Genomic DNA, 10314 nt, shown 5'->3' with positions numbered 1-10314 from the left:
TCAACAGATCAAAAACACCAAAGCCACAGTGTAGATATGCAATCCGCATTATGTTAAAGAGAGTTAAATGGCAAAATCCAATTGCCGCTGAAACGAAAATGAGATAAACTAATTTAAATGGAAGGATTTAGCCTAAGAATGATCATCACTTACTGCCAATCAAAAACAAGATGCCTGAGATTAATCCGACAATAAAACGTGATAGCATTCAGAATCGTAGTTTTCAATCAATAACCGACCTCGTGCAAGGACACACGCAACAAAAAAAATATCAATTAATTCAGAAAATAACCATAAAATCTAACCACTTCTTTAAATTAACAAATTATTATTCGCATAAATCACATTAACTATTTTAGAAGGAAGACAAATTCACTAATCACAAAATTGTTACCATTATATAAATGGAAGAATGAAATTCTCGAATATTAACTCCAAGTCGCAAATAGTGGGTTTATCATCCCTCAAATATTGACTCGGGGAAATTAATATTGAGTCATTTTCACAAAACAACGCTTAATTATTCCAATGGTACTTCAACTAATTAGGTAAAATTGATACTGGACTCATATTCCATTTACAATTATCTTTTTCATATATGATAGATTTATTTTCTTGCATGGTGAGTTAGTGTATTTATTTTCTTGCATGATAAGTTAGAATCCTAGCATTATAAATACTATGAGACATTGTTACTTTTTTTTCCAAATCCATGAATGAATAAATACAATTATCTCTTAATTATCTTTTTCTCTTGCAACAAATCCTAACAAACCGCCTCCCTCTGCTCGACAAATTTCCCACGACAAAGAAAATTATCTTTTTCGAAAGTATCAACACAATGCTTCATGAGTGTCAACACAATGCTTCATGAGTGTCAACACAATGCTTCATGAATGTCAACACAATGATTTGAGAATGTTAACACATTGCTTATATTGATATTCTACATGTATTATATTGACATATTTTATATATCATGTTAACATTTGTTGTTGTACGAAAAAATTAAAAATTTTTGATTTTTTTCAAATTTTGACATCGGAACATATGCAAGTGAGACCTTGTTAGAATCCTTATGAAATTATCTTTAATTTTTCAAGTTATGGAACATTTTTCAAAAGTTAGTTACAACTAATTTGTTGTAAATTGACCTTAATACCCTTATTGACGTTTTTTGGTGATCGTATTGACATTCCGGGGCTAATGATTTGGGCCATTAATTTGAATATCTAATTATTATTATTTAGTTGTAGTTAGCAATTAAGTATTAAGTTAGCAATATAACACTTCCCAGTACTACAATTTATATATCATATCTTAGCATTTTAATACGTAAAACATAGACATTAATATTCACAACATTATCTTAGAGCATCTCCAGTGGTTGCCCGTCCCACTCGGACATCCACTAGGACTTCCCAAAAATACCTCATGCCACGTCACTAGGACTTCCCATCCCACTGCCACGTCAGTAGGACTTCCCCTGCACAATTCGCCCTTCCCACTAGGACTTCCCGCAATAAAATAAATCACAAATTCACAAATTATTATGCAATTTACGTTTACGGAAATAAAAATTTCAACAGGAATACGAACGGGAAAATTTAACAACTTCATTAAAAAAAACACTTTAACAACTTCATTAAAAAAACATACATGATTTAAAGAAAACATACATCAACGTCAACCCCTCCGTGCTCAAACCTCTTCGATAGTATCGTGCTGAAGTCGAACATGGACATCTGTTTGCCGCATGTCGGCAAATGCACGCAACCGCTGAACCTCTCCATGAGGTACCCCCATATTCACATTCGCGGTGGCCACGCCGTGACTTGGACATGTACCCGTATTATCTTCATTGGTCCACTGAGTCAGTTCCTCAGCTTCGTTTTCGACAATCATGTTGTGCATTATGATACATGCGTACATGATATCGCCGATATTGGGAATATACCACTGTCGTGCAGGACCCTTCACTACCGCCCATCGACTCTGGAGCACACCAAATGCCCACTCCACATCCTTGCGCGCTGCTTCCTGACGGCTCGCAAAGTATGTCTTCTTTTCTCCGAGTGTATGCTTGATTGACTTCACAAAGACGGACCAGTTTGGGTATATCCCATCCGCCAAATAGTATCCCATATTGTGCTGGTTGCCGTTGGCGACGAAACTGATGGCGGGACCAACGCCATTGCACTGATCGTTGAACAGGGGCGACGACTGGAGGACGTTGATGTCGTTGTTCGACCCGGCGACTCCGAAATAAGCATGCCATATCCACAGCCGGTAGTCAGCTACAGCTTCAAGGATCATCGTGGGATGCTTGGCTTTGAAGCCGGTAGTGTATATCCCCTTCCAGGCGGCGGGGCAGTTCTTCTACTCCCAATGCATACAATCTATGCTGCCCAACATCCCAGGGAACCCGTGCACCGACCCATGCATATCTATCAGGCTCTGGCAGTCTTCGGGGCTTGGACTACGAAGATACCGCTCCCCGAATATCGCTCTCACGCCCGCACAAAAATTATGCAGACACTCGATGGCTGTCGACTCGCCAATGTGGATGTACTCGTCGAACATGTCAGCCGCACCTCCGTACGCCAGTTGTCTGATTGCGACAGTGCACTTCTGTAAGGGCGTGAGTCCGGGTTTGCCCGCTGCATCCTCCCTGATCCTAAAATACAGGTATCTTCTCTCTAAAGCACCCACGATATGCATAAACAGCGGACGATGCATCCTAAAACGCCGTCGGAATAAGGCATCCCCAAAACGCGGCTGCGGGGCAAAGTAGTCCTGATACAACCGAATATGTGCAGCAATGCGGTCACGGGGTACTGTAGTTCGACGATAGATCGGACGAGGTACCGCCGCCTGCTGTCGCCGCTGCTCCCTCTGCTGTAGCAGCCTATCTATCGCACCTTCCACAGCGACCTCGATTTCATCCTCGCTATCACTGTCACTAGCCATTCTAGATATACTAGAAAATAGAGATGTAGAGAGAGAAACTTGTTAACACAAGTGGTGCGAATGAAATGAAGTTCAACGAGCCGTATATATAGAGTTAAAAAAATTCAAAAATAAAAAATACCGGACGACCGACCGGACGTCCTACCCCACCCCACAATGGCGCCCGTCCACTCGGACGTCCCTCGGATATCCGAGGACGTCCGACGTCCTACCTTGATGGGCGTATCCGACCCCTTTTGCCACAATGGCGGATGTTCGGTCGCCCGTCGACGACGTCCGAGCCGGACGTCCGCCGCTGGAGATGCTCTTAGTTATATTCAATTTAAAATTTTATTTATTATTTCATAAATGAACTTCACACTTCACTGACATTTTATTACTATTACTCACATTTTTTAAAATTCATATCGAGTTAGATATCGTATGGCGAACAGAGGCTACATAATAGTATATGTATTATCAATAAAACTTAGTAGATTTAATAAAAGAGTGGGTACATTTGCCCAAAGGCACATATCCTCAAACAAATAGACCATATGAAATGGAAGGTTTTTCTCTCCATTTAATTTTCCGGCGTCAATTAATGTTTAGACTTGTCCCTGTCAAAATTAGGCTGCTACAAATTTTCATATATGAAGGAGTAATAAGTTTGGAACAACTATTGAATCAGATTTCATACTCTCTATTAAAATAATAAAATATTGATTAAGTCAATACCATACCATAATATAATACGCAAGCTTTGAATCTTTCGGCCTTGGGGAGCATACAAAAACCAAACATCGCGTAACTGTCTCTCTTTCTCTTCTCTCTTTAAATCTTTATTTCTGAATACTGATTCTTGGCGGCGGGTGTCTACGAACTAAAAGTGAAAGGGTCAAGAGGGTGAAAGCGATGGGGAGTCCAGTGAAGTTTGAGGGTGTAAGCGAGGATTTGCAGAAGATTCTGGATGCTGAAATGGACCATGTGGGCCCCAGGAGGCGAGCTCGTGAGGCCTTCAAGGACATTCAGCTGTCAATCGATCACATCTTGTTCAAGGTATTTGGGAATTGAAACTTGTGCTTTATGTAAGCTTGGATACGAAAGAGCTGGGATTGCTTGTTTCAGTGGTTTATTATGAATAAAAAGATTTGATTTTGAAAGTTGAAACTGGTGTTCTTGGCTTTGTGGCAATTCCTTTAATTTGAGTTTTTGGTGACATCTGAAGGGAAATCGAGGTTTCTTTTTAGTTTAAGGCAGTATGCTTATTGTGATGTTATTATGGTAGCATAGCCCTGTTTATATAGTTGGTGGTGGATTTCATTTGTCAATGAAATCTCAATAATTTAACTAGTGGTTTATTATGTAGTTTAATTGATAAGTTATGTAGTTGTGCTACATTATAAACTGGATACCTAGAGTTGATAAGAAAGAAGAGATGTGTGTGAAAATCTCTGGGCAATGTTGATGATTTATTGTTCCATGTTCTGATAAGAAGTATCCCTTTTGCCTTTTGGCTAAAATCAAGTGTATTCCGACAAGAAACAGATGAAACCGCAAGAACTTAACATATCTAAAACGTGGTATTGGGAAACTGAATAAGATCGAAAAAACTAGAACTAGTATATTAAATGGACGGAGTCATTCTATTTTTTGGTGTAGATAATCTGTTCTGCATTCATATTGGCATTAGGTTTGTACAGAAACTTCTCCTGAGTTCTAAATGTTTGTCTTTGTATTTATTGCTTTACATCTCTTGCAGATGCCTCAGGAAGGATTGAAGACAAAAGAGGTAACTTCATTTCATATTTCTTGCCTTTTTAGTTGAATGTTACTAAATGAGGTCTCTAACCTCTTGGTCTATGTATCTCCCATTTGTACATTTTCTACAGTCCTGTAGTGGAGAACTGCTTTTCTATTTCTGAATTACTCCATGTATTTTCGAAAAACTGTCTTCATGATGTCATATTTAGGAGGAACATGTTTTGGAATACATATTCTTCCAATATGAGAATATCTCATCACAAAAAATAACTGTGGTATCTTCATTTTTGTTCCTTTTTATCAGAACATAAATGCAATGCCAAATCTCATTGTTTTGAACTGGTTATCTTTTCCTTACTGCAGTATTGTTCCTTTTTATCAGAACAGAAATGCTATGCCAAATCTCATTGTTTTGAATTGGTTTTCTTTTTCTCACTGGCAATCGGTGTAGAATCCATCTTCTGTTGGCCATTATTGCACCATGACCGTCGGCCGTCGACATTTACAATATATAAACTTTTGTAAATTGTAACAAACATTACCTATACAGTTTCAAATTTTCATTTCAATCTTTTCTTAAGAAGATGAAGAACTTTCTGTTTAGGAGTACTATGTATTGCTATTGTACTCAATCAATTTTCAAAACTTTCTGATATTGATATCAAAGTACTTATCTAGATTCTTTTCAGTCATACGAAGTTAATTCCAGAGGGTTAGAAATCTACTCGAAAAGTTGGCTTCCAGATAGTGGTTCCCCCAAAGCTGTTATTTGTTTCTGCCATGGTTACGGGGATACCTGCACATTTTTCTTGGAAGGCATGTCTAGCTCATAAGATTGGTATAGTCTATGAATTGAAATTGATCATATCGAGACTAAGTGATTTCATGCTATGTCTGTAGGAGTTGCCACAAAGTTTGCATCTTCTGGTTATGGGGTTTTTGCCATGGATTACCCTGGATTTGGTCTATCAGAAGGTCTGCATGGCTACATCGAGAACTTTGATATACTAGTTGAAGACGTCATTGAGCATTACTCAAAGGTGAAAGGTAGGGTATGAAGTGGCCTGAACACACGTGTTATGACTTATGAGTAAATTCTGTAAAGCTTGCTTCTGTGTGTGTGAAAGTTGATATTATGAGCGTAAGTATGTCTTTTAAATCTTTTTCTCATAATAGTCGGGTGATGCTCAATGCAGAAGACCCAAATCTCCACAAATTACCGTTTTTTCTGTTCGGACAATCTATGGGGGGAGCAGTAGCACTCAAGGTGCACCTGAAGCAACCCGATGCTTGGAATGGTGCCATTCTTGTTGCACCAATGTGCAAGGTGCTTTTCCATTCTTGTTTTTGTGATTCAACCCTTGTGATTTACCTGATTGATCGTACCTTCATTCCAGATTGCAGATGATGTGGTTCCGCCTTGGTTAGTGACACAAATTCTTAGTGGAATGGCGAAATTACTTCCGAAACTGAAGCTCGTTCCACAAAAGGATTTGGCTGAGTTGGCATTTAAGGATGAAAGGAAGAGAAAACAGGTCAGTTTTTTCCCTCTAAAATGGCTAAGAAGAATTCATCATAGATTTATAGACTTTTGAAGCGTTGTCTTTTAGTTTGCTCGGTCAGAATATGACAAGCAGTTTTTATGGTTCGTGAACTGTGCAGACAGCTTATAACATCGTTTCTTACAAGCATAAACCACGCCTAGGAACAGCCTTGGAGTTGCTGAGGACTACGAATGAGATAGAGGAGAATCTGGAAAAGGTATGCCTATTGCTCGATTCCATGATATGTTTTTGGGATATCTTGTTTCTTTCTTTGGTACTATATGATTTAGAGGTTAATACCAGGATTGACTGACATGTTTGGTTTACTTGCCCTGTATTCCAGTTAGTAAAGTGCCTAGTAGAAATTGCTAGCTCGATTAACTGTAATAGCTTTTACGACCAAGGCATATTGCCAAATATTGTGAATCTATTTGATCAAAGAAGAATGTGCACTCAACGTTGTTGCGGTGTGCAGGTATCGTTGCCAATACTGATCTTGCACGGGAAGGAGGACAAAGTAACTGATCCATCAGTGAGTCAGGCTCTGTTCGAGAAGGCAAATAGTCGAGACAAGAAACTCAATCTATACGCTGATGCCTATCACGCTCTTCTGGAGGGGGAGCCGGATGAGACGATTCTTCAAGTATTGAGTGACATCATATCTTGGCTTGATCAACATTGCAACTGCTAAGCTGGCATGCTCAGCCCACTTATTTATCTCTGCGAATTATGCTTATCATTCACAAGTTAGATATTAAAGTCCCATGAATTTTTAGTTTTTTAAACTTGCAGTTGAGAAATAAACTAGGTACAGATGATAATGCCTGATTGTTATTGCATTAGGCATCAACTGTAAACTAGATAATTTAAGATGCCATAGTGTTTATTTTTCTCCACACAAATATTTGTACAGGAATGTGATTCTTGAATAAAACTCGGATTTTGTTAAACTGTGTAGAATTTTATCGCTTCATCTCCGTATCAGTACTTAAATAGGGTGAATTTGTCCTCATTTATTAGAATAACTTTGAAAGAACGGCGGATTCTTGGGTTTTTCTATATTAATATTGGGTGGAAATTCTAATTTTCCAATTTCTTTGAGAACCCATAATTAATCGAAGTGGAACTAGTTTAAATGTACAATTATGAATGACAATCCGGTCCAAAAATTTGTAGGCTAGTTAGAATAATATGCAATCCGAATAGGGTTAGAGTATAAAATTTTGAATCTGACGAATTTCAAATTTCAGTCTGATTAGTTCGATAAAATTTGAACTTGGTCAGTCTTCAAATTAAGTAGGATTGATTCGAAACCCAATGATTTTGTCCGCTAGGTTGCATTTGCAATAAGGGCAATTAGAGCATCCATAATGAGACTGGACTTCACATAGCCCTCACATAGTCTTTACACTGCCACATCATCAGCACTAAAATTCTCCTGCCACATCAACTGGACATCAAATAGCCCTCACGTAACCTTCCCACTACCTATCCACTACCTATCCACATCACTAATAACAATTATATAATTTAATTTACAATCGTATCAACATACGGAATTTAATTTACGAGACAAATATGAGAAATTCGAATAATACTATTAAAATTTAAAAAGTACATTAATTTAAAAAAAAGTACAATAATTTTAAAAAAAGTACAAAAATTAAAAAGTACAATTAAAAAAAGTAAAAAAAAAAATCACTCGCCGCCGTCCTCGTCTCCGTCGTCGCCCAGCCCTTCTTCACCGTCGTCGCCGCCGCCTCTGTCGCCACCTACGCAGCGGCTATTCCCTCCGGTCTCCCTCCTCATCGCCTCCAATTCTTCACGCTGGCTCTGGAGCAATACACGAAGATAATCCTTCACCTTGGGGTCCACCGCCGATTGGAAGTCAGGGGAGTCTGAGACCCTACCCCGGGAGTCGGGGGAGTCTGAGACCATCCCCTGGGAGTCACTGGAGTACATTCGTAGTTGTTCTCCATTGCTCGTTATTGATCTTGTACAGAAAGAAAGATAGAGAGAGTACTCGTTAAAACAAGTGGTGCGAATGAAAATGACGTTCAAAGCGCGTATATAAAGTGTTTTCGAAAAAAAAAATTAAAAATTAAAATCTGACGCCGGTCTGACGCCGATCCGGGGCCTACAATGGCGCCGTGAGGATCGGCGTTAGAACCGGCGTCATCACACGAATCGACATGGCCACGCCGAAGTTGACGCCGATTTCGCCGACGCCGGTCGCAATGGTTCGGCGTCAGAACCGGCGTCGGCGGAAAATCGGCGTCGCGGTTTTGACGCCTCCATTGCTGATGCTCTTATTGTCTCTTCTTCATATTTGTAAATTAATTGGATACTTCAATGATAATTTTGATAAATTGAACAATTGCACAAAAATAAAATTAACACTTCAATTAATATGTGTGATACATATATACACCATTAGTTTTTATTAATATAATCGCACAATAGTTTAAATTAAGTTGTTATCTAATATAATTAATTCAACCCGGTTAGATGACACTTCTAGTATGTATAATTCCTCCTAGATTTAAATAATTATTCCTAAAATTATAAATAATTAGATTTACATTCTTCTTAATACCAATATATCATCGTATACTCATACGCCTTTTTCTATAATAGGTAATTGGCTCATATCAACAAGCGTTTGTAGTCCAACGGTTAGGATAATTGTCTTCCAAGCAATAGACTCAGGTTAATCATTAACCAACAACATGTTTATACTTGGGCTATTATTTCTTCATTAAACTAGTCTATTTTATTTTAATTTTGGGTGGGAGTTGTAGAATAATTTATACGCTCTTCGTATAATAAAACTTGAAAATAGCACGAGTTCTAATTTGAAAATAGCACAAGTTTATAATCATTAATTAACAACATATTTATACTTAGGATATTATTTCTTTATTGAGATAATCTATTTGATTTTAATTTTGGGTAGGAGTTGTAGGATAAACTTGAAATAGCACGAGTGGCACGGGTTGGATTCATTAATTGAGATGAAATTAGTATTCATATTCATAAATTGAGATGATATTAGTGTTCCATGGAGATGAATGGTTCCGATTCGGATGTTGTCGCACGACTTGTCTTTGCTGCAGATGAATGTCATGACATCCGGTTGGCGCCGGTGCCTGTCATGTTATTGAACTCGACGTCGCTGATCTGTATGAGGGATGACTTATCAAGTGAGCATAGGTTCCATGGGCCGTACCTTTGATAAAAAAAACGATGGGGGTGTCCGTATTGACCATAGTGAGGTTGATAAAGTGGAGATATGAGATGGTGATTGTCCCTAGCGCAGAGGGCCACGTCTTGATCCTTATCCCGTTCTGGGTGTTGGTGAAGGTGCAGCCCTCCACCTTATCTCATCCACCCTCTTCTCATGCACATTTTCCCCCAGACTCCCGATTCTGACGTCGTGCCCATGTCACGTTCTTGATGAGCACTTTGCTCAGCTCGTCCCCTATTGAGATGCAGTCGTTCCCCATCCCTATGAAAGAGTCGTGGACCTTGTTGTCAAGCCCCCGGGCGATGTGGAGGTCGTCCGTGTTGATGTTATCCCGTGGGGCAGACTGTGAAGTGTTGAAGGTGACGTGAGGCTGGAGATGTAGTTGGCGTGCCACTTCTTGCTGTCCTTGGTGGTGATGACTTGGATGATTGAGTTATTGATAAAGTTCAAGCTCAAGTTGATGGGGAGGTTCAAGCATGTCTTGTTTTTGTTGCAGTCGTTTGCTTTCTAGGCTTGTTCGCCCTGCCCCGTCCGCGACGCCGCCCCCGAGATGGTCAGGGAGTCCATATAATTGATGGTTATCTATTGGTTGGGTCCAGGTATGCTTTGTGGTTGTCTTTGATCTCCAGATTGATTGGGCCCTTGTTCCACCCTGACATGTAGGCTTGGCTTAGTTCAATTTCCTGCTGGGATCAGAACTTGACTTGCTCATGTTGATGCAATTGCGTCATTCCATGCTATCATCAACGCCTACATTGCATAGTTTAGAGATGATGATAGTCATTAAAACTATACAACTCGACCAAAGTC

General features: G+C 39.3%; 1 protein-coding gene across 2 annotated transcripts; it reads left to right on the top strand.

Annotated features, from left to right (window-relative positions):
- Positions 1-3650: 3650 nt before the first annotated feature.
- Positions 3651-7207, top strand: LOC121787955 (caffeoylshikimate esterase-like). Of its 2 annotated transcripts, XM_042186799.1 has the most exons (9): positions 3651-3756; positions 3840-4008; positions 4712-4741; positions 5403-5529; positions 5614-5760; positions 5910-6040; positions 6111-6248; positions 6376-6474; positions 6733-7207. In XM_042186799.1, the coding sequence occupies exons 2-9, from the start codon at positions 3865-3867 to the stop codon at positions 6946-6948; spliced, it is 1032 nt and encodes a 343-aa protein (XP_042042733.1). In that variant the 5' UTR covers positions 3651-3756; positions 3840-3864; the 3' UTR covers positions 6949-7207. The 2 variants fall into 2 exon arrangements, with proteins under 2 accessions (XP_042042733.1, XP_042042732.1); XM_042186798.1 differs by having other exon boundaries at positions 3699-4008.
- Positions 7208-10314: the final 3107 nt, after the last annotated feature.

Source organism: Salvia splendens, chromosome 22 (assembly GCF_004379255.2).
Source record: "Salvia splendens isolate huo1 chromosome 22, SspV2, whole genome shotgun sequence".
In the NCBI taxonomy this organism is placed as follows: domain Eukaryota; kingdom Viridiplantae; phylum Streptophyta; class Magnoliopsida; order Lamiales; family Lamiaceae; genus Salvia; species Salvia splendens.
This window is presented reverse-complemented; position numbering and strand designations above follow the sequence as displayed.

What these genes read in the sequence shown, in the direction of transcription:
- LOC121787955 (XM_042186799.1), top strand. Translation starts at nt 3,865, where the DNA reads ATGGGGAGTCCAGTGAAGTTTGAGGGTGTAAGCGAGGATTTGCAGAAG. An exon ending in TCGATCACATCTTGTTCAAG is followed by an intron (nt 4,009 to 4,711) that starts GTATTTGGGAAT and finishes CATCTCTTGCAG; the next exon opens with ATGCCTCAGGAAGGATTGAA. An exon ending in TTGTTGCACCAATGTGCAAG is followed by an intron (nt 6,041 to 6,110) that starts GTGCTTTTCCAT and finishes CCTTCATTCCAG; the next exon opens with ATTGCAGATGATGTGGTTCC.